Raw genomic sequence first — 25707 nt, 5'->3', positions numbered from 1 at the left:
TTGAAAAACTGACAGTTAATATGTGCTCACTAGTGATTAGCTTCGTGAGAAAATTCTTGGGGTTCTGATGAGAAGCCGTGACCAGTGGAGCTAATCCGTGTTGGGTAGAAACAGATGTCTACCTCAGTACAATGGGAGATGGTGGCTCAACTTCGCGCATTAGTTGAGGTTAGACATTAACACCATTGGATGCCGCCTCAGTGGTCCAGTAGGTTAGGTGTTCGCGCGTAAGTCGCATTATTAACAAAGATAACTATCATGAAAATTATATAGGTATCATGCCTATGATATCTTAGTATTACTTATCTCGGAGTATTTCGATAAAATGAATAGTAGTGTTATGAATAGTCACATCGGATTGATCAAATTAACGATAAAATAACTCAATACATGATCACGATCAATAACTGATGATTATCCTACTGAGTTACAAAGTATTTAACTGACTTGTCAAAGTAGATTACACTTGCAGTGATCAATAATAGTTATAAATATGATCCATGGATAACCAACATATCACTGAAATATAATTAGACTTCCATGGAGTGAACTTTGAGTGCTCTCGTAATAATATTATAAAATATTTTAGCTACATATGATTTTATCAAAGACTTATTATATCAAATACCTTCTCTGAATTAATTCAGATAAACAAATCATAATTAATATTCATCTAAAAAATAGTCAACTTTAACTTGGGTATAACGCATTATTTCAAGTAAACAACAACCTTTCAATTCAGTTTATAAATATTGGACATTTCATTTGGTTACTTGTTTAGAATGAATAATTTTCAGAAGTTAAAATTCAAAAACGACAGGGCGATAATCACATCCGTAAACCAGCATTAAGCGAGACAATTTTATACAAAAAAAACTAGTCTATAACATTTCGGCAATAGAGTAATCCGATGCTTTATTGTTATTAACTGGGACGCAGTTTACTGGATGCCGGAAGTTTGTGATAAGATCGGTCGACATATTTTACCTAGCTCACAAAACGTACGATTTCAATCTATATAAAGAATAATATTAGACTACATTATGATAAACATTAACGGTCGACAAACACCAGCAAGCAAGATTTGAAAATTAAAACTAGAGAAGTAAAATTGTTCAGCTAACATCATTTGATAGTTTGTTATGCAAAGAGTAATGGATTGTTTATCACGTAGTGGACAAAATGTGAACAATTCGCACTATTTTTGCAATTGCTGTTTATTTTTCGACTGTATCTGTGGTAGCTCATTCGGGTTTATAAACATTTAGCTAAAACTTAGAATAGATGGATTGTGACTAGTAGTGGAATTTAGATGTGCTTGTTCCATTCTTCACTAGTCAACTGGATACACTTTCATCCCAGAGTTGATGTTTACCCCGGAATTTGAACGCAGTACCTTTCTCCTCAAATGTTCAACGCGTTATCTACTTAGCACAGATAGCCATTGGTTTCTTTCAACCCTTAATAATAATGATATAAGTTAGTTAAAAAGTCGAGCATTTCATTGTACAAGTATTCGTCTTATCAACCAGAATAAACCATGAACTTTATTTGTGTCATATAAAACTTTACCCTTATGTTATTTATGTGACTAAAGACTAAAGTTTAGTTGATTAAGCACTTAGATATTGACTGGTGCTTCACGATTAATTTCTATTGGGTTGAATGAAACTGTACAGTGGTACGGTATATATAAATATACTTGACTATGTCTTATCGTTAAACTGGTCAACATTTGTTATATATGGGGCAAGTAAATAATTAATAATGTGATTGACGTATTACAAAAAGCTGGTTACATTTTTCATTCAATATGTTATCCGTTTAGATTGTTGCTATCACAACTTAGTAAATCATTACGAGTTGGTAGTAAAATCCATATCCCAATGAGTTAAGATTCCAATTTTTATTTCAAGAGATGGTTTTCAAATACAAAGCTTTTCCTTTTCCCACCGGAATAATGAATCCAGTTACACAAAACAATAAAAGACACATAAACAAAAGGGAGCTTTGGGAACATGTATAATGATAATATGTGTAGTTCCTATTGAAGTATTTTGCTTACTTTATAAATTAATAAATAGCTTTTTTGATTTAATTCAGAGATTCAGACATGAGTTATGTCTAGAATTACTGGCATTCGCTATTTGAAGGTGAAACAAAACAACAAGACATATTTGACTGTATATAAATACGTATATACATAAATCTTTTTGATGGAGTCACCTCAGCTACAAATCTCTTCCATTATCACATTAATCTTTCCTAGGTTAATGGATATTAATGAATAATAACCCATATTTCATCGTCTCTGTATATCTAATGAATAAATAACACTGATTAATCACAAGAATATTGACTTTCGAGATTGTTCTCAGTTAGAAGAAATGATAATTATGTATGATAATTCATTTGAATGAACAAGATCCTTCCAGGGAAAAATATGATGCATTAGGTAAATGAAGTTAATAAATCAAGTAATTTGCAAGGATAATTCAAACGATAATATGTTCCTTGTTTAGTGTAAGTTCTAACTAACATGTTATTCAGTAGTATTTAGAGTTAGTAACATCCTTTTTAATTTTTTTTCTCTGTTTTAAATCATTTAGACTAGAACTAAGAAATTTCTAGATTTATGAAAGAATAGTCAGTCTCAGAATTTTAAGATAATTTCTTACTTTTTGTGCCTTTTAAAAAAGTATTCATGCAGTTGTTTACAGAAATTGTTTTCGACTAGTGAAATAAAACCTCCACAAAACCCCTTCTCATAATAATCATCTGCTCACTAGTGACTGACTCCAAGAGACACTCCTGGAGTTCTAGTGATAAGCCGTTACCAGTGGAGTTCAACCAGGTCTGTTGTCAGATATCAGCTCACTGAAAACAATGGTATACGGTGGCGCGATTTCGTGGATTGGTTAAAGTTAGGCATTAACACCATTGGATGCCGGCTCAGTAGTCTAATGGTTAAGCGCTCGAGCGTGAGACTGACAGGTCCTGGGTTCGAATCTCGCGAGGTGAGGGATCGCGGATGCGCACTCCTGAGGGGTACCAAAATAGGACGGGACGGCCGTCCAGTTCTTCCAGATTTTCCTTGGTGATCTAGCTTCAATTGATTCATGATTTCAACTAGAGAAATTGTTTTGTTTAGTCAAATTACAAGAATGATATATAAAAGCTGTTTGAGATGAAAACAATAAAAATTTGTATTTGAATATCTCAGTCTACAGAGAATAATCTAATTCCGATATACAATTATAAATACAAAATGCAAACAAAACTCATCAAATATTACAAATTATGATTAAAAGCCATATCATAACAAGCTGTGAAGTTAAAGTTGCTGTCATAAATGAAATTTACTTAGTTTACTTAGTTTTTCACAAAAATTAAAACAAAAATATTAGAAAACTACATTCCTTATTCTATTAGTTCACTAATTATCATATATTCTGTAAAAGCACATAAAGTGCCAATGATAGGAAATTAGTCTGTGGTCAATTTCACAATTTCCAAATAAATTATGAACTACATTGATAATAACAATGTTTCAACTCGAAAATTGTTATTTTGAGATAAACAGAAAATCTAACGGATCAGAGTTCTTTTATTTTGTCATTTCTATAAACAGTTTCTAGCTCTACAGAAATCTATGTTGTCTGATATCTATAAAATTTTTAAAAGCTTTTATGTACGTTTTAATGAGCGCACATATATATATTGTTCTAAGTAGAAAAAATTACACTACGGAACATAACATTATAAGCAGCAATTGAAAAAATGGTCACCTTTTTTCTTAGATATTGCTTCAGTCATATAAGTTGTTCAAAGTAATAAACTGATACTCTTTTGAAGTTTTATCAAGATAAAATATATTTGAAAATGATTTTCATGATGAACCAATGTCATTTAGAAGATTATTGAAATGACGTGACTACCTCTTGACTGTAGTTAGAGACGCCTGAGAAGAGTTGATATTGACCGAAGTATTATAGTATCATATAAAGTTGGTCATTTAAAGAAATAAAAAAGATCCAATGAATTTTTGATAATTAATTTCATCCACAGAGAAATCTACTGAATATACTGATATGCTTTTGAGTCAGTAAACAACACTGTATGATACAGGAGGTATCATTATTAAGGTTTAACTTGATAATTTCGAATAAATTGAGCATTGGGTAGACTTATAAATAAATAATATATCTGTGATATCCCAATGAGTAGATTGATCCCATATTAATATTGCTGTTCCGTTGCACTATTTAAACTTGGATTAATTTTAATTTGGTTATTTATTCTCTGAAGAACTGCCTTACACTAAGTCACGAAACGTCAGAAAATCTAATTTTTCTACTCATTGGGATATTACAAATATATTATTTATTTACTGTATGATACAGTTCATCTTTTGTAATAATTCAGTCACATGTATTTCGGTTGTCTTTTTTTGAAGAAAAGACTTTTCGGTTTACATGTTTATTGGTAAAACTCTCTTACTAATCACTAGTTAATATCCAATCAATAAATATTCACCCTAAAAAGCTCATAAAATAAATGCCATGCACTTGTATACGCCTAACATCTCCACTTCAGAATGACTGTATGTTTACTGATCGCCTTTAAAGGTCACATATATTTTTGAAATAAAGCACTTTACGTTAGTGACCGATTTTATAAATAATAAATACAAGTTACGGGGATTTTTACAAGATATAATTAGTCGCAGTGAATATTTTATGCTCAAAGTAACCATTTCTCAACTATAGATGAACAGTCGGGAGTTGAGTATTATATTAGCAGTTCAGTTGAGATTTGTAAATCCCTATCATGGAATGGATGACATGTGTATTAGTAATTGTCAAGTAGTTCTAAATGCACTTGACGTTTGATTAGTACAAATCAAATATTCGCATACTTAATGACTTCAATTTCTATTTTGGAAATAGATGTTTCTGCAAGCCATTCTAAGCTGATTATTTTAATTTGAAAGTGCTATATTTATATTAGATATTCCCATATTTCTGTTTATTATGTTTAGAAGACCTATATCTGATTATCATCATACAGAAGAACCACTCACTCTGAGTACTGATGACCTGTCACAAGATAACAGGAAAAGAGATAAACTCATAATCTCTAGAACTAGCCAGGGTCATATTAGTTAATCTCTCTGTGATAAGGCCGCATAACAGTCATTAAGAAAACATCCTGTTACACGTCATTTAGTAACATGACGATTTTCCATAATATTTTAAAAAACTGCATAATCCTTGATCAGATAAGTTGATTGTTATCATGTACTTGCTCAGATTCAAATCAAGATTTAATCAAGATAATTTACATGACGAACAAATGATTCACATTACAAAGTCACAACATAGTTTCTGTGTTTAAGTACAATTTTCGTTAACTAAACCACAAGTGGGTCTGTTTAAGTCTACCTCTTCATGTAAGCTTACAAATAACTGAATGTTACCCCATAAATATACGACATTCAACGTTTTCAGAGTTTAATACAATTATAAATAATCCATAGAGTAAGTAATCGACTAAGAATATTTAGAATTTATGAAACAGAAGTGTAAAACGCTATCAACATACATATGAAAAACGAGATGATATTAAAACTTCTGGAAAATCACCGCGAATAAAATTCTCAGCAAACATGATATTCTCATATTAAATAGATTGGTATGTAAACTACTTCAAACTCTTAAACATCTTCATAGTGAGAGTATCTAAGTTGAATAATTCTAATCACTCTATAGTGATTGAATCTTGTTAAACCATTTAATTGTATCTATTATCATAGCCAGTGATAATTATATCTTGGCCTGAACAATAAGTGGTGAAGAGTTCCCAAATAACTGGGACAATATCATTATAATTACTCACATACTTTATTCCTTGAAATGACTAGTGTTGAAATAAACTTAATTTCAAGATGATAATTAATGTTCTGTCCTTGCTTTCATTACCGAAAGCATTCTCTCATTCTAAGCATTTTAAGCATAGATACTAGATTTGTACACTATATGTTTAAATCATTCTCATGAATAAATTACTATGATGTTTGCTATGAGTAAAATAACGCTAGTACCACATTTTAAATACGAATCAAGCCACTAATATTAAAAAGACAAATGAACAGGAAACATAGTAATATACTTATCACGGGTGTAATTTTAAATATAACTAACTGATTGATTTAATGATGACCTTGTCCACCATGGTATTGCATTGTCTACTGGAACAAATGTTAAGTCATGTATGATGCGACCTTTTAACAAATTAATATCCTGTTTATTGCCAGTTGTTTTGACAAAAGCATTATGGCCAAATCTTGAAATGAAATTCTCACTGTGAATAATAAGCTGTTTGGGATAAGATTGAAATACACTTGAAATATGCTTTTCATTATTCGGACAAATTGATTTATATGCGATAGATCGATAACGAGGTTTATCTATCTTTTTCTTAATATTATCCAGTATTAATGGCTTTAATGTTTCGTTACGAAGTGAATTATTTTTCACGGGTTGATGCTTGGAATTTAATAAGTTAGATGTTGAATAAGAAGGCTTTATATGGGGATGATTTGTCGTATTACAAAGACTCGTAAGCGCTGGTTGTGCGATTAGATTTAGCTTTCTTAAAGATTGAAAATATGGTTTATAAGTGAATAAATTTTTATGTAAATTGTAGCTTCCTCGTTTTTTCTCTTCATTGCATACTTCTGATGGACTTCTCATACTATCTTCGTTGATGAAATCATATTTATCTGCAATCCTTTGGAAGTCCTTATTTCGCTGAGAAACTGATGACTTTAGATTGTACTGGTTGATACATTTTGAATCTTTAACGTTCAATGAGTCGGTTGAGTGGCTATGAGGACAAAATGAACATTTATCGTCAGTACACCAAAACGGTGAATGCACACCATTGTGTGGAGGATGTGTTATTTTGTGGTCTTCATTTACATAGTTCAATGACCATAATGAGTTAACTGAACATGGTCTGAGTCTATAAGATTCCCAAGGGCGAAGTGAAGGTTTCAAGTTTGTCCGATCAACGCTTACTGGTCTCTGGTTAGTTGTGTTTTGTATGGGTGAAACATATTTTGCACTGCTCTCAGTATTTGTTGGGATACTCATTCTTTTAACTGTTTCTGTCCCGCGACCAACAACTCTTAGGGAATTTGATCTTTTATACCATTCTCTAGCCATTCGTATTCTTTGTATACGTGGTGTATTCGAATGAGCGTTTATATCATCCCAGGATTGCGGACCAGGAGGATAAAATGGAGGTCTGCTAGACAATGATCCAAGCGAATTGGATCTTTTTACAGTTTTTTTATTTGCTTGTTTAACAGTTGTATTTCCTGCCATATTGTAGTACATCAGTGGATGAGGAGCAGAATATTTATGCAATTGTCTTGTAGAGGATGAACCTCTAGGTATATTTCGATAACTATTATTCATTCGAGAGTTTCGAATTTCTGAACTAACTGAACATTTGTCAGTTTTGCTAATATTTGTGGACTTATCTTCAGTCTGCATGTCTGTGATAGGAATGTTATCATTATTCACATTGTTTAATTCCTCTCTTTTACCTGTTTTGCAATGTTGTTCTGTGTAATGTGTACTAATTGGAAGCATTTATTTTAGTGGTATATTATCCACTACAGAGCATTTCAATGTATTCATATTTTAATGAAGTATAACTATTCGCCTAAATAATCCCTCATTTTTATATAGTCAAAATAATAGTAAGAATTATACAGTTAAAATCAATAAACAAATAGTAATAACCAATCAATATTACTTCACAAAGGAATTATGGGACAGAAAGTGTTGATTACCTCAAGATTGTTTGACAGAATAATAAAAGGCATATTCATTAATGATTGAAATTATTATTCATGAAAGTTGATAGGCTTTAAAAGCCGAACATATGAAGTGATATATCTGATTGTTATGGTAGTTTAAGGACATATGTACTCAGTAGTGATATAAGTTTAAAGTACAGCCTAAGTACTTTCTATAAGTGCTCAAAACTAGGAGATTTGAAAATATTGATTTAGATGAAATAAACAGTGAAAACATACAAAATAACTATGAGAGCTAGTAAATTCTCAGACCTCTTCAACGATCATTACCTCCAATGAGAAAACGACATTATTTGTAATGTATACAATCATTTTAATCAATAAAATGCTAAATATTAGATTCAGCTATAGATTTATTACTGAGAGAACCTAAATAGTAATGGAATAATTGTATAACTACTATAATTTTCTTTTCAATTTTTATTTGAAATATTTCAGAAATTCCATTCTATAGGGTACCTAAATAAAAAACTAAACGCCTAAACTCCATATATTTTATTCTGAATAGGATTTATTTTTATTGATCTAGTCAACACATGATATATATATGTAGCCACATAAGGACAAACTTTATTCTATGAAAAGTCATCAGTATCAGAATCAGTCCATTTTATGTACCCACTAATCAGTCAGTATATAATCAGAGAATAAAAGGCATTTTTAAGATCAACATTAAATGAGATGTAGCAAATTAAGATGAAAAAACTGTACCTGGTCAACTGACAGAAAAAATGCAAACAAAATGGTAATAAGTATTTCAAACAGAAAAAAACAGTTGAAGAAAAGAAATTTTCCATCCTAAGGTATCGTTTACTAAACCTTCATAATCATACCTATTGCGTAGTCAGTTGTCTACAATAAAATATAAATCTGCCACGTCATTAACAGGGCTACCATAATTTATATTGGCAGCACAAGGAGTGATCTTTCCAAGCGTATATCTGAGCTTTGCACAAACCTATCTAAAGGTGGTTACAAATAAGTTAACAATTTTATTAGTAAATAACCGGTCAAACCCAGTCATCTGTCTCCGATAAAATCTTTATTCAAAATGTTTAATAAAATCATGCTAACTGGTTCCGAGGCAAACTAGACATAAATATCTGAATTGAGGAGGCTTCGGTAATTCATCGATTCAAATCTGGTCTCTGTGTTTGGAAGTGATATATCTAATCCTTTATTTTATCATTGTGTTAATTCCCTATTTCATTTTGTAGCTTTGTAAATTGTTTTGATATATGTCTGCTTATTCCTTATATTCATTAAGTAAACCAGTAACTTGGACATTTTTTTGCTGCATATTATTTTATTTTACACGTTACTCTTTACCCTTCAACTATACCTATAAATATATTTATAGGGCTTTAGAGAATGGTATCTTTTGAAAGAAAATTTTCTTCTTTGAATTGTTTTATTTTTACTCAACAACCCATTTAGTACCTTGTTTTATTTAAGATATCTTAGTTAAATTTCAGGATAGTGTAAACTGAATTTATCCGTTTTTGTGATAAAATCGTGGAGTACATATAGAGAGATATTTTCTGAATACTTCATTTTGTTTTGAAAAAAATCTGAAACAAAAACCTTCTAAAAATACGAACAAGAAATACTAAATATAGATACTGAAGGCATTGCATTTGAACTGAATACTTTATTCTTCTTCCATGAACAATGGTTACTATGACCTACTACTGTTCAAGCAAATTCAAAGTTAATAATCTCGACAGATATTAACAGTGAGAACAAAGGAAATACTTTTAATAATGATACGGTCTAAGTTACATCATTATTATAAGAACTATAGATTCACAGAGAACCGATAAAAAGAAAATCAGTTAATCATTCCTAACTGTACACTTTATTATGGTCAATACGTCTAAAAGTACTAAAGTTATGTAAGTATATCAGGATCATGTGACTTACAGCAAGTTGGTTTCACAATAATGATTACTATAGTTGAATATAAAATACACAATTTGTTCTAGTGAAGTACAGATTTTCTCAAAACTAAAGCAGAATGTAGTAGTAGTCAATTACAAAAAAATACCTCGTGCTATAAAATATAGCAGACAAAACTGATCACTTTCAACAGTTCTAATAATTCTGTTCAGTGAACTACTTCATGTTGAAAGCTTCAGAATAAAATAACATCAAATAGGATTCACTTTTATATTGCTTGGTAGTTTAAAATGAATGGTTAATTGATAGATCTAATTGTATGTTAGGAATCAAAATGTATAGTACTAGAATAGACTTCTTTATTCCTAATGATGAGCACATATAAAATCTAAACAGGCAGCAGCTTTGTTTTTATGCACTCGACATTACGGATATTTTAGTCTCAGTGATTTTAAAATTGATTAGTTTAATTCAAAGATGAGATTGACTGATGGAGAAATGTTATTGAAGAAATAAATGACAAATATGAAAATTTATAACTGTCAACTAATCTGCTAACCTATCCAACTATCTTACTCATAGTAATAATCTGATCTACAAGTTCTAGTAAGATCTTTTGCATAAGCCAAAACATTTTTTTCCTAATCACATTTACTAAATCATATGAGAAATAGATTATACACTGAACTAATGACAAAAAATTGTTACCTAGACAACTTCCTAATAATTTCACCATAAAATTTTTCTTCATTACAACGGCTATTATTTGTATCAAAGCACTGGTCTAACTGTCGAGAAAAATGCGTAAATTTCAGAAAATTTAATGAACCTTAGCTAACAGATAAATATTTTTGGCGAGACTATAATTTATGGACGAATCAATAAGATATAAGACAACAGGTATCGAAATTTGACGAGAAATTCACTCATCCATTTGGCTAAATAGACTCTTGGCATTATAACCTATGTTAGTTCGTGGAAAAACCCTAAATCTAATTCCTAACCTTAACCATAAACTGTAACTCATCATTCGAATTCCTTACACTAATCTATAACCCTCATTTAGTCTTAGTTATTAAGTAGACACTCTCAAGGTCAGTCTAGTGTCGCTTAAAGGTCGTCCATAAATTATGGTCCCACCATATTTTTTTAATTATAGGAAAATTATAATGGATTAAAACTTTTATGAAAATTCTTGATATTATGAAGTCTCCAAAAAACTTTTTGAACGAATGAAGAAATTAATTACTCTCTAAGCAGATAAATGAATCCTTTAGCAAAACAATATTATACAGATATCATGGCTCATATGTCACAGAGATAGAAAACGTTCTGTTTGTTATGTACATTCTGTGTCATATACAACTAAGCATTTGTCAAATGGATCTGTGGAACAATGTTTATTAATCTGTAATACTAAAATACAGATCAGTCATAACATTTCTACACCGATCTTCTAATTTTGATAGAACAGATAATGATCTAGACACTACATATATGTTAAACTTATGTGATATGAATTATTTCAAAGGGTGCAACTAACTTTAATACCTCTCAGAAATATATGTAAATAGTGAGATGGTGGAGAAGATTTGTAGCTCAGGTGGATGATTTTGATGGAGTTTTGTTCTCTGAGCTGGATGGTTTGGTCGTGGAGCTTTCATCGTTCTTCTGAACGACATCATCAGCACAAACTTCAGATAGAAGTTTGTGCTGATGATGTCGTTCAGAAGAACGATGAAAGCTCCACGACCAAACCATCCAGCTCAGAGAACAAAACTCCATCAAAATATGTAAATAGTACTAAGAATGTCCATAAATCTATACTTTATGATGCACTTTGTGTATCAAAGGTTTTTTTTGGTCAAAAGAAATCAAATAACAAGTTAGTGTTCACTTTTTATTAGTCTAAACAACAAAATGTATTAATGGTTAGCGTTGATAATGTTCAACCACAATGGTTGTCAAGCTGTAAACTCTGTTCGTTCACTTAAACTTTGTTTTGATCATTTGATAAATCATATTTCAAACTTATTCAGCGAGTGAATATGGATAAAGTTTTAATATCTCCTTAATACAATTTCACATTATATAAAAAAGAAACTATTCATATTAACACTTACGTTATTTTCCGTTTTAACAGTTGGCATTATTCAGTCAATGATGAAGGTATTTTCAATAAATAGATAAGATGATTAGTCAATATTAGTGAGATTTATGGATAAAAAACAATCTGATGTAATACTGGTGAAGATTTGACAAATATGAAAAGTAATGAGTAACTAATAAAAGGAAATATATGTCAAAAAAGATTTTGTTGTTGTTTATATGTGTATATACTATTTTAATTAGTTTCGAAGAAAATTACAATAAATGGATCCAACTATAGTAAGATGAATTATATTGATTGAATAATGATTAAAAAAATAACAGAATTTGTCCAACTGATAGTCACAGTAAGTTAGAAAGTATAGTGTAATTATAGAATTTTTTTAATGCCACTATTAATTAACACTATTTCTCTGTTTGACTGATGCTAGTAACAATATTCTATCAAATAAAATACAAGTTGATAATAAGAAGGCAGATGAATCTTCTATCCCTTTTTTGCTTTAAACCTATCATGTTTTCTATCCATTACTATTACCACTAATACTGCTGCTGTTACTTCCACTTATTTCCCTAGCCTTGATGTTGCGATGCATTTTATAATAACGACAAGCACCATATTAATAAGTAACAAATTATAGAAGCATCATTACTACCACCTACGCATTTATTTTGCCTACACAAATATATGTGCTTGCGAAATTATCAATATACGGAATTGTTTTAGACAATCCTATTTCACATTAAAGATGAACGCACACATTAGTTGACAATAATCATAGTTATACAGACACACAAGATACATATACACAGAACACGTGGATACACGGACACAAATAGGTCACAAATTGTGCTTTTCTCACAGTCATATAATGATAATATCTAAGTTTTAGAGAAATATAAAATCATCATATGTGTATCGATTGTTAACATAGTCAATAACAATTGACTATATACTTTCTAAAGTTTAGAATATTGCCTATTAATAAATGATTACTTACTAGTCGAAGCTTATGTTTATTAACTGTTTATGTCATATATTTTTCATCCTAATTTTGTTTTTGTAAACTGACTTATTTCAATCAGAAGTCTTACTTTCGATGTTTCCTTAATTTATGTGATAAAAAGCTAATAAACGAGTAAATAAAGCATTTGAAGTACTACATTGTCCAAAAAATCGCTTATATTTCGCTAAGTAGTATTGATAAAGCTAATTTAGCATTTATAATTGAATAGAATGTTTCGGCTTTACACTTAGGGTGGGATGATTAACCAGACTTGTTTTAGAAGTTGAGCACTTTTAAGTAAATAGTAGTATACACATGTTGGAGTCAAATCCATACTTATGTTTGACGAAGGAGTAATAAATACTGGGTTTGAGTCTCAGCATAAACATCGTCATCGGAATTCAGGTACATCTGATTGATGGGTCCCAAATGGGCTGAAACATACCTCTTGGATTACATTACCAGCCACAATCCAACTTCATTAATAAACATTTTACTAGAAGTTGATGTCAAGGCAAAATAGTATGATTTTGAATTATTTGTCAATTAATGAATTAATAATTAAAGACGAAACTAAAGTTAATAGAACGACTAATGATTATTCACTTATTCCTGCTATCTTTTAGTGGCCCCATATCTAACTCCAGTTATATCGTATGATTAATTGCTATTGAAATATTCATGTCGTCTATCCTCGTATAGAATGATTGACTTAAATCGCGTTAGGGAATAACATAATTAAATAAGTCAAATACGAGAATGGATGTTTCAATACATATATTTTGTACACTCATTGATCTGGACAGACAATCAGAGGAACAAAATGAGGAGAAGAGAGCCAAGCGAAATGACGTTCACTGGAGAAGGAAAATGAGCCAACTCCATTTAATCAAGAGTTAATCGATATCAATAACCACACAAAAATCAATTACAGACATGTGATGAATAGGATAAGAAGTGTACACCCAGACACTCATATAAAAATAGTCAAGGTTGATATGTGAATAATTAACAAGGTCAAAATATGAACTCAAGAAGAATGGATAAATTGGCCCATCCAGAAACCAGAATAAACTATGTGGGCTCGACATAGGACCAACCACTACAGTCTCATCACAATATAAAAGCACATATCCGTTTTTAACAATATCCCTGTAAGTTATTTTTAAAATGTGGTTAATATATTCAAACAATTAACTTTACTTACAACTAAGTTATATTATGATTTATTGATTTTAGTAGAAAACACTTTTACAGGATTGAATATGGAAGTAAATAGATGAGTTTAGTATGATTTCCCAATCACATCGTATACAGTATACTGATTTAAGTTAATCTTCCATCACATTTGTCCCTGTGATATGTCCTGGATACAATATCAAACTTAATACTAGCTGGATTTTCTTTATTTGTTCGTCTCACTTTTTGTAAAAAATATCACAAGTGACATGGGATGATAATAATACAATTGGTTTCCGATGAAAAGTGTGGTTGGACAAATAACTTATAATGAATTCCAAATTTCTCCTCTGTTCATTATGATTGTTATTGCCAACTTTTGACATTTAGAAAAGGTAGACTAAATATTAAAAAAAACAGTTACTAAATGTCACAGAACATGTGGATCATTTAAAAAAAGACTTGTCAAATATTTTATGATCAAAGCGTCGCCATTTGTTTGTTTATTTGTGTATTTTTTTTTGACTAATTAGGACAAAACAACTATCTAGTACTCAGTAGTTTTCGATGACTTTTCAACTGCTGTCAGGTTGCTAATAAAATTTCTCCTAACCTTTGTAGTTATATGTTGTGGATGCGGAGGAATAGACCAATAATTATCATGTTAAGTCCAATGGTGTCCTTGGACTTTAAATGGACATTTCCTATTGGTCGATATCTGTTCACTTGTTGAATATTGTACAAAATGTTGTTTTTTATTTTATGGTACGATGTGGTATGCTTGGTTAGTATATAAATAGAGTATGTTTGAAATATAATGATTCATATCTCCGAGGCTGTGACTTGTGTTCTGGACTCAACTGACTGGGCTAGACAGGGAAGCGAGACCAATCGAGACTCTAGGCCGTCCGTTCGTGTTTACGTGTCACTGTAATCGATCGATAAGTACGCTGCTCTCTAATTTTCCAGTCAAGGACACAACAATTAGCACAGGGTAAAAATCGACCACAACTTAAAGTCATAACATTATATAATAACAATTTTTGATTTATTAGTTCTGTACTGTTCTTAAATGTAATGTGTAAACATTTTGGGGAGTTTTATTTCTTAACCCTGAAAATTGTCTGATGTTCTAGTAAGAGATTTTAAGGTTAACCTAGTAGGTGATGTACAAAACAATAAATGACAAATTGAAATTAGTTCAAAACTGATTGAATTATTTACAGTACTACTATTTCACCAATAATGATGAGGTAAACTTCACACTATGCATATGTCATTTAAATGAAATTAATTTACTGTAGATTTAATGTATTTATTTTTTTTAATTATCTTCCAATCATGGTTATTTCTATAAATATCCAAACAATAATGCAGTAAGAAGAATGTATGATCTTTTTAAAAGATGAGTATCATGAGTAACTGTTGTTTAATTACTAATGAATTGATAAGTTTGAGACAAAACTCAAGTTTTAAATTATAGTACAACTCAAAGTAACAAACTTTATATTTAAAGAAATAAATTGTAATCAGAGAGGGATTTCGTGGATATTGTAGTAATTTAATGGATGAATTCATGAGTCAGTTGAAGCTAGACCACCATGGAAAACCTGGGAGCACTGGACAGTTGTTTTGTCCTAGTATAGTACTACTCAGCAGTGCGCATCCACGGTTCCCGCCCGTCCAGTGATTCCAGGTTTTCCATCGTGGTGTAGCTTCAATTGACTCATAAACTCATCTATTAAGTAAGTTGTATCAATATTCTGAATATCGATTTGATAAATATCAAGATGAGTACTATGATATTGAGTCATTGAACTGACGGATAAATATATCTACAGATGAAAATGTTGAAATATTGTGAATCATAAAACAAGTGTGACCTATAAATTAGAAAGAATAAAAAAATTCGTATACAAGTCTAATCTTAATTAAATAATAAGAATAAAACTAACATGTATATATACAACCGTATGAATATTAGTTAATTGATTTAGAGTGTTATTGTTACGTGATGAATCTCCTTTTTGATGGAATGGCGGCCTGCTTGAATATCTGCGCTACTTGTTTCTGCTCTCTAGATATTTCAACAAGTTATCTGTTTCGTTTGTTTGTTTTAACACATCATTATGTCTTTTAATCGCATAACCTAGTCAGGTGCGTTTATGAAAAGTTTACGATCTTTCGCTGTACAAGTTACAAAAAAGTACAATCAGCGACTTTGTGATGGCTGGAAATATGCACTGAAAAGAATGAACATTATTCAGATGTCGATGCCAGAACTGATAACAGCATATCGGTGATCACTCAATATTTATTATCAGGATCGATCAAGAAATAAGAAAAGAAAACTTGTTGAAATACTCTGTGCTGAGAACTATATATTATACCAAAAAATAGAATTGAATAAAGCCAATAATAATAATAAGTGTAAAATGAAAAAGTACTTAATTTTTGACAAATGATTGAGCCTTCATAATATAGGGATATATCATATTCTGGTTCCGTTTAGTTTTAGATTCAATAGATGGAACATATTTACCTATTTGGTTTTGTCAAAATGTATCAAACTTCTCGAGTAATTTTCACATCAGACTGGAATCATCCATAGAAATTTGGAAAGCTAAAAAGCCCTGACTTAATCCTCAATTTCCGTTTGGGACTTCCTAACAATCTACATTCGCGACCTCACACATGCTGAAAATAACACGCAACTTATTCAGAAGTGTACAGAAAACCATACAGAAAAATCACTTGTGTTTATTTTGACATAAAGAACTGTTTCGTGCTGCCTTGTTTCCAATAGATCACAGTTGGTATCAGTTTATCACAAAATGTACTATATTATAATTAATAATGAATCTATCTTTGAATAGCTGAACTATTCTAACAGATTACGACATTTCGGAGTTCGTATGCACATTATGACGCACACAAGGCTGGTTGTTGACAATGAATACACTGGATGCATAATAGGAGAAAGGGACATATTTTATCGAAACGTGTCGTTTATGGGGTACCAAATTAACACATTAGAATATCAGTGAATCCTGTAGTTGAACGAACATTTATCTGATTCTAAATAACTCATGTTAAAAGATAAGTGAAAGAGGTGCCGGTATCCTCTACGTACAATATACAAAAATGGATAAAAAAGCTTTCTGGTTACTTTGCCTAACTTATTTGGATGAACTCAAAAATTAACTGTATGACTCAGACCACTTGATTCTACACAGAGATATCTGATTGACATGAATGTTTGTATTAGTTTTATATAATTCCATTAAATTCCTGATCTTAGTGTTGTTATTAAATAAAATATAAGCTTCAATAAACATTTGTAATGGCTTTTATCAGCTTCTTGATAAGCTAATTGTGAAGGATTTTTAAAACAAATCTTGTATGTACATTTTTATTCTAAATGATCCATCCTTAATGTTATCAGGGCACAATGTGTGTAAATAAACTAAGTGATACGAACAAAATTTGTTTAACAGGGTATATTCACGTCTAGAGGAACAATACTGTTCCTACAAACAGTATATAAACGTTGTAATGTCTAAACCCAAGACGTTTCAAAGTCATACTATATCAGTAAATTAGTAACTAATGCAGGATAATAACACCATTTTTATTTGCTCTTTATTGTCCATCTCTAAAAAATAACCAAAACTATTTATTTACTGTATATAAATATCTACTTTTAAAAACCAATCACAAATTAAATGAAGAATTAAGATGATTGTATAAAAACTTAACGTTGAATATTAATAGGAAATTTCATTTTCTTAAATGGGATGAAGCTTAGACCATTGGTAAAATAAAATCTCGACCAATGTTTATGTCTACGATCCGTCTACTGTACGTTTATTTTTCAACGAACAATAAATACCAACATTCATCTACTGATAGCGTTACATAAACATATATATATATATATATATATATATATATATATATATATATATATATAAGCATCTGCATAGTTCTGAAAATCAATATTTCCTAGTTTATGTTACACGCCTCCATTTATTCTACCCACCTCGACATTGGTAATATGAAGTTATGTAAATGCAGTATTTCTAAATGTCGTTTATCTTACTTTTAGGCACACATGCCTACGCAGTTTGATTTCATGTAAAAAGATGACTGACAGGAAGGTTTTAATATAAATAACACACATCCTTTAAACTTTTGTCCGTTACATACTCATATTTTAACAATAAAATTCAATCATTCATTTAGGCTTAGACTAAATACTTTTAGCGTTTCAAACCTAAACAGTTTGGTGCTATTTTACATTAAAAGTAATCTAATTATTAGTGTACAGTTTCTTTTCGATAAGTGATGTCTGTATCATTCTTTAAGTTGCTCACAAGCATGTATTAGAATAACGCGTTTGATAACAATTAACAGGTAAGCTATAATGTTTGACACAAATTAACCTATTTTGCAAAATTTATGGTACATCAACCCTACTTCCTTTAAAATAATCCGCCAGTATACTTGTTTCATATTCTTTTACATTGTTTGAAACATCGTTTGAAGTCTTCAGAATTCAGAACTTTTATCAATCTCATCATCTTGAATTTTTTAGCTTCCATATCTTATCCGAATCATCATACCAAGATTGATTCTTTTTTTGAGGACTGAAATAAATCACACGGGAATAAATTTGGTTAGTAAATAGAATGGTCTAGTTTACTGTTTGAACAACAGGCCATAAAATATTGGACAGTCATAAATCATTTTAAGTATTCACTGCATTGGATATATCTAGGTAGCTGTACACCAAACCATATTTTGTAAAAGCTTTGAATCATACTCATCGACTGTATAATCTAATAGGTTATGGTTTTACATAACAATAGGAATGTTTGAATCCATCTTGTCATTTAAACAGTTGTCCAATTTCTCCATGAGTATGGATTTTATAGCAACAGACCTACGACATACTAAGAGACATTTCATTTAAGCCGAGCGTACGAAAATATACCCTGTTTAAAATGAGAAACTTACAGTTACATAAGATTATTTCAGTTTCTTCTGGAAGTTACAGTGCTCAGATCAAATATATGATTTTCTTGTGCTATCATTCACAACACGAAAATAAAAACATTTATTGATGTAAATGGATACTACTAATCAATATTTAGTAGTCGGTAAACGATAATACCAAACAAGAAACTTTTATTATTAACCAATAAGAAATAATTAATTGAACCTACTAGACACTTTAAACTGATTCACATGGTTAGAGGTTAATATTTTAGAGACCTTCAGTTACAAAACACAATCAATTATTGAAACATGCTGGAAAACAAACATTCAGAAATCATAAATAAGAACTTTCGTCTAAATTTGAACGAATAGTTTCACAATATTTGGGCGCCGAGTTAATGTTAGTCATTAAAGAGGAATAATATATATTATTCCTCTTTAATGATTCAAAAATCAGTTACAATCCGAAAAAGAGTATCCAGTTTTTTAAAAGCAGTTAAAAGAGCATAAAGATTACAAACTAAATCATTTATCTCTATAGTTTGAACTTATTATAATATTGTGTTCATGTTAATAGATAAGTCGTGTAATACTATGATCAGGAGTATTTGGATAATAATAAACACACTTCAAATGGTTTCTAATTTACTCACATATTTGACATTCATTTATTCAAAGAGGCAAACTGAATTACAGTGGTAGATGTAGGGGAAAATATAGATAAAGCTATATATTGGTAAAATATATTTGTAATGATTTCGTAAATGATTCATCATAATGTAATGAATACTAATATTTACTGAATGTGAGCTGTTTACATTTCCCTTATTCCATTGGTATTTACGGAATTAATTAGAGTAAATTGAACTATTCAACAAAAATGAATGACTATTCTTCAATAAAAACAAGTAAATACCTTGTCCAATATGATTGCTTAAATATGTAACATGCAAGACAATGTGATAAAATTATGGAGAGTTAAAGAAACTGAATGATGAGAAGGTATTTTGAAAAAATAATACATTGAAAGATATTAGGTTTATGTTTAAGTCAGTAGTTTTGTGTCTTTAATGAAATGAGTTGAGAAGCAGCTTCAATTCCAATAATCAGTAATTAACGACTATTCCTTTTTCTTCAACCAAGCTGTTAATTGACAAACGATGATGCAAACAGTAGTTGACTGTGAAATGATATGAAAGCACGTTAAAGTTGAACTGCCACTTATTTTAGTTAAAACTTAGAAAATAATGAGTTGCGAGTGTATACTTAGAGGTATCGGGTTAACCAGTATAACTCTCACTATATAGTTTAAATTAATACTAACAAGATGAAAGTCAATGTTACAGGGTCTTCAAATAAGCTCAAATTTAATTTTTAAGTAAAAAACAACATAGAACGTGAATTTATCAACTCCTCGGAATATTAAGTACATTTAAAACAATGTTTTACAGAGGTCTATGTACGTTTAAGAGTTTCTAAGTTCACCCAAAGATGTTAATGGTAAAGAACAAAGTCAAAATTCTACGCTTTTTTCCAAAATAAATACCCTGCAATATCTACCAAACAATACCTATTGATAAACCGCCAAAAACATTTCAGTGGTAGGGATAGACAAATATTTTGATGGATTTTTGTTCTCTGAGCTGGATGGTTTGGTCGTGGACGTCCATCAAAATCATTCACCTGAGCTACAAATCTTCTCCACTATAGACAATTATGACCCCCAAATGCCCTGGTACGGCCGAGAGTGGGGAGAGTCCGCTCTCCCTCTCGAAATACTCTCACACGGCCACGCGTATACAGCCTCTGCCAGGGAAGTCCTACTCATTGCCTTCTCGTGGCGGGGGTGTTGTTTACGAAAATGAGGGGACGAAAAGCGAATGTCCGGCGCTTTAACCGGATCCCGAATCAATGGTGCACATGGGCACCAGTATCCTGAGGGAACAAATGGCGTATGAACCAATCGTTGGTCACCGGCTACCATGGGACTGCATCTCCTTACGATGCTCCATTGCCTTGTGGGTTAGACCTTTAGGTCAAAGGCCCGGGGTGTGGCCCCTCAAAATAACCATCTGCTTCGGTCTGGGCACCCGGGCAGTATCACAGCCCACACGCAAATGATGAACTCCCTATATCTATGGAAACTACTTTTCTCGCTTCGAATAGCAATTAAGTGATTAGTATTATTATTTACCACATTATTCACCCTCTTTTATACTTATACAGCGGCTCGTCTTTGGTGGAAATTAGATTGTATCTAAACGTTCTCGAGTCACTGTCCGGTTGAAAATTGTATGTTTCCACTGAATATGAGTACTGAAGCAGTTTTTCTGAAACCACGTTCCATCAAAGTGAGAAGAAATCGGCGTGAGAAACGATGTCTTTTCGTCATCGCCTATGCCCCGACAGATTGCAGCCCGGATGCAATCAAGGATGAGTTTTACCACCAGTTATCTGTTCTTCTCCAGAAAGTGCGTTCGACAGATATTGTAGTACTAGCCGGAGACTTGAATGCTCAGGTCGGGCGTCCAGGCACAGAAGAGAGTCGTTTAAGTGGCCGATGGGGACTCGTTGGTCGCAGGTCAGATAACGAGGACCGTCTACTGCAACTGTGCACAGACCACAACCTGTTTCTGGTTAGCACTAACTTTCGGCACAGTCATCGCCGATGTGCCACCTGGCGTCCTCCCTCTGCATCCCAAGCGTGGACTCAGATTGATCACATCGCGATCAGCTACCACTGGCGTGGCTGTGTGCAAGACTGCCGCTCCTTTTGGAGTACCTGTCTGGACTCTGACCATGCTTTGGTCTGCGCCGATCTTACCTTACTTTTCAGTGGACAACGAAGTGACCGCCATCAACGGATTGATGTTAGCAAGCTGGTTGCAACGTCTGTTGCTAGTAAGTATCGAACCAAGCTAGTTTTTAGGCTAGCTACCATTCCACCGAAAAGCATAGATGAGCATTGGTTGCAATTGCATGACGCCATGAAAATGGCGGGAGCAGTCAGTTGTGGGTTCGCGAAACGTCCCGCTTATAAGCACTGGGTTTCTTCAGGTTCCTTACAACTCATTGAAGCCCGTCGGTCTACTCCGGGTGACTGTGAGTTTGACCGAAGACGAAGGATGTTACGTAAGGAAATTGGGCAAAGCTTGCGTAAGGACCGAGAAGCCTGGTGGTCAGAGCGTGCTAATGAGTTGGAAGCAGCAGCTGCATCTGGTGATTACCGGAAGCTTATCCAACTCATCCGAGCCACTGGCAGCAAGAAGTCTGGTGTGAGTGAAACAATCTGCGAGGATGATGGGATGCCAATCATTAACATCCATCGACGTCTTGGACGATAGGCAGAGCTTTTCGAAAGGCAGTTCAACGGGTCTGCTGCTCCGGCAACATCGGTCAGACTGTCCTGCCCTCCATGACCGGTGACGACTGATCCACCAAATGAGGCGGAAGTCCGCAAGGAACTCCAACTCTTGAAGCGTTACAAATCACCTGGCCCAGATGACTTACCTCCGGCTCTTTTTAAAGATGGTGGTGACTTTTTGACTAAGGAATTGACGACGTTGTTTACAAAGGTTTGGGAACTAGAGAGTGTACCAACGTCATGGAATGAGTCGATAGTTGTCCTTATCTTTAAAAAGGGTTCACTTCGTTCCTGTAACAACACCCTCCGCCGAATGTTAGAACACCGCCATACTTTTCAAAGGCCAACAATCGTGGTGTTTCTTGACATCAGGGCTGCCTTCGATTCGTTGGACAGAACTGTTCTCTGGGATTGTCTATTGAAGAAGGGTGTGCCTGAGAAGTTTATTAACATCCTAAAAGCCCTATATAAAAACACCTCAGGCAGAGTGAGGGCATACAACCACCTCTCTCCATTGTTCCATTCGAGTAGTGGGGTTAGGCAGGGTTGCCCAATCTCACCATTCCTCTTCAACTTTGCCATCGATGACATTCTGGAAACAGCTCTGATGAATGTAAGTAATGGTGATGTGGATCTGTTTACTGGAGAAAGAGTTCTCAACCTTGAGTATGTGGATGATATTGTCTTAATGTGCGATATTGCCCAAGGCATGCAATCCACACTTAATCAGTTGGCAATCAGTGTCCGTAGGTATGGTATGTGCTTTGCACCTTCGAAGTGCAAAGTACTTCTACAAGACTGGCAGGATTCCAATCCTGTACTCACCCTGGATGGTGAGCAAATAGAAGTAGTCGAGAAGTTCGTGTATCTAGGTAGCTGCATAAGTGCTGGTGGGGGTGTGAGTGATGAGATCAATGCACGTATAGTGAAAGCCAGAGAGGCTTATGCCAATCTGGGCCATCTTTGGCGCCTTCATGATGTTAGTCTGGCTGTAAAAGGTCGGATCTACAACGCGTCGCTCTACGCTTGTGTAACCTGGTCTCTCCGAGTTGAGGACGTTAGACGACTCTCTGTGTTCGATCATCGCTGTCTCCGAAGGATTGCTGACATCCAGTGGCAACGCTATGTCAGTAATGCAGAGGTTCGGCATCGTGTGTTCGGGCACAGAGATGATAATGCAATCGATGTCACCATCTTGAAACACCGACTTCGGTGGCTTGGACATGTTCTACGAATGTCGTCCCAGAGAATTCCACGTCGTGCATTATTTGCCGACTCTGGGACTGGTTGGAAGAAGCGGAGAGGTGGTCAGTGCATGACATGGTGTCGTGGTATGAAAGAAAGCTGCAAAGGACTGGCTTGTGTCGGTCCTTCACGACACTCTGGTTGGGGTCCGAGAGATGGTGCTACACAGTGGCTAGAGACTTTACCAGATATGGCTCAGAATAGAAGCCAGTGGCGATCCTGCTGTAACCTTCTTTTACTTTCTTCATAAAAAGTGGTTGTGTCTCCCTTAACTGAAAGATTTCTTCTGATCGTACCTTTCCGTTCCCTCATTATTACTATTATTATTACTACCTTACACCAACCTCTTCGTTATTGTTTTTTTTACGCTCCTTACCTTTTTTTTCTCCTCGAATTCTCATTGTTTTGTGTGGCGCATATATATTGGCGATCTCTTGTACTAATATTTATGTGTTCAAATAAATAAATAAGACAATTATGTCTTTTATTTATGAATGATAAGGGTGACATAAATGCAAAACTAGAAATGCAGTGCATAAATACTACTAAAAGCTAATGACTTATGCCGACTTTTAATATTCCATTATGGAATGCATTGTTAATAGTTTAGTCGTTTTGAGCGGTAAACAATCAGCCAAAACAATAATATCCCCTTAAAAGGGTGACCATCCAGTCCAGTAAATCATGCAAACTTTTGACCGGTATAACACAGTATCGATTCTTTTAATTTTTCAGATACATGCTTTGACAATGGCAGTTAACCAACAAGAAACCAAGGTTTATAATGTCAATATTCTAACAAATTGATAGATTCTGAAAAATATTTTCACTCATTCTTACGAAATATTTCCTATCTTTCTATAACCACCCATACTTGAAATAGTTCTTCTATCAAGTAAACATAGTAGTTTGGAATATTTTAATACGAAAATTAAATGATAAGATGATTCATTTAACCATTCCACTAGATGCTTGAACAAGGAGAAACATGCACAGACGTATTATTATATGCATACTTTGGACAGACATATTTTACAAGAATAATCGATAAATTTGTGTATTTTTTTGGCGTATAAGAGAAAATGTTTTTCGTAGTCGATCAAGGTGATAGTTATTTTTTCAACTAGAAGTTAGTTTCGTTTTTCACCTGTATTGAAATTGATTTTCATTTTGTGTATTTCTGGCATTCTGATCATCAATCTTCTTTGTTTCCTGAGAAAATATCAATTCGAAGTTGTAAGTTTTAATAAAGAATTAATGTAAAAGGTTTATAAAGTTGATTCATAAACCTAGTGAACAAATAGTCAAGATACTAGTAAGACGTTGGTAAAGAATAACTCTGATTCATAGTAAAGATAAATGTTAATGAATCAATACTTTTACATCTACACTGCAGTTGTTTACTGGAATGTACAAAATTAATGATGAAATCAGCATTTTAATGGTTAAAATGTTATTTGAACGCATTGACTGAGTGATAATTATATCATACTCTGATTATATCATTTAAGTCAAATAATTATGATTGAAATCTATGAATAAGTTGTTGTTCTTGACTATGCTGAAGATTATTCAAAGTTTAATGAAAAAAACGTGCTTTTCCTCCATTCAACTTTTAAATATTTTCATTATTTATTTTGATTTCCTATACGGTTCGATTCGAAGGTTATATCCATATTAAAGCATATCATAGGAGAAAAAGGGCACTCACTTTCTGCAAGTATATTTAGAAATTAGAATATGCAAGACGTTCTTGAACTAGGAATACACTGTTAATAGGTTCACAATTATGGATTATATTCAATTAATACATACATCTTAATAAATTCTCCTATGATGACGAAAAATATCTCTTTTTTAGTTCTTTATATTCATTGGTTACTACACCCAATAGTGATCTGCTTTGTCAACTACTTAGACCAATAATCTCTGATTCACTAACGTGAATATCTTTTAAGGTATTCAAGATTTGATAGTTAAGTTATGAATTTCTATTTATTTAGAACGTTAAC

General features: G+C 32.6%; 2 protein-coding genes across 2 annotated transcripts in view; both read right to left on the bottom strand.

Annotated features, from left to right (window-relative positions):
• MS3_00008985 (uncharacterized protein) overlaps positions 1-12727 on the bottom strand; it is a 38157-nt gene extending 25430 nt beyond the window's left edge. Inside the window, exon 1 of the mRNA XM_051217329.1 lies at positions 11914-12727. Coding sequence (XP_051073907.1) covers positions 11914-11940 — 27 coding nt within the window. The 5' untranslated portion in view covers positions 11941-12727. The remainder of the gene's footprint in view (positions 1-11913) is intronic.
• MS3_00008996 (uncharacterized protein) lies at positions 6189-7661 on the bottom strand (the record flags this gene model as incomplete). Its single annotated transcript, XM_012944431.1, has 1 exon — positions 6189-7661. One exon carries the CDS (start codon positions 7659-7661, stop codon positions 6189-6191), a length of 1473 nt encoding a protein of 490 aa, XP_012799885.1.
• Positions 12728-25707: the final 12980 nt, after the last annotated feature.

Source organism: Schistosoma haematobium, chromosome 1 (genome assembly GCF_000699445.3).
Source record: "Schistosoma haematobium chromosome 1, whole genome shotgun sequence".
Lineage (NCBI taxonomy): Eukaryota > Metazoa > Platyhelminthes > Trematoda > Strigeidida > Schistosomatidae > Schistosoma > Schistosoma haematobium.
The sequence above is the reverse complement of the archived record's forward strand: the minus strand, read 5'-3'. Positions and strand labels throughout refer to the sequence as shown.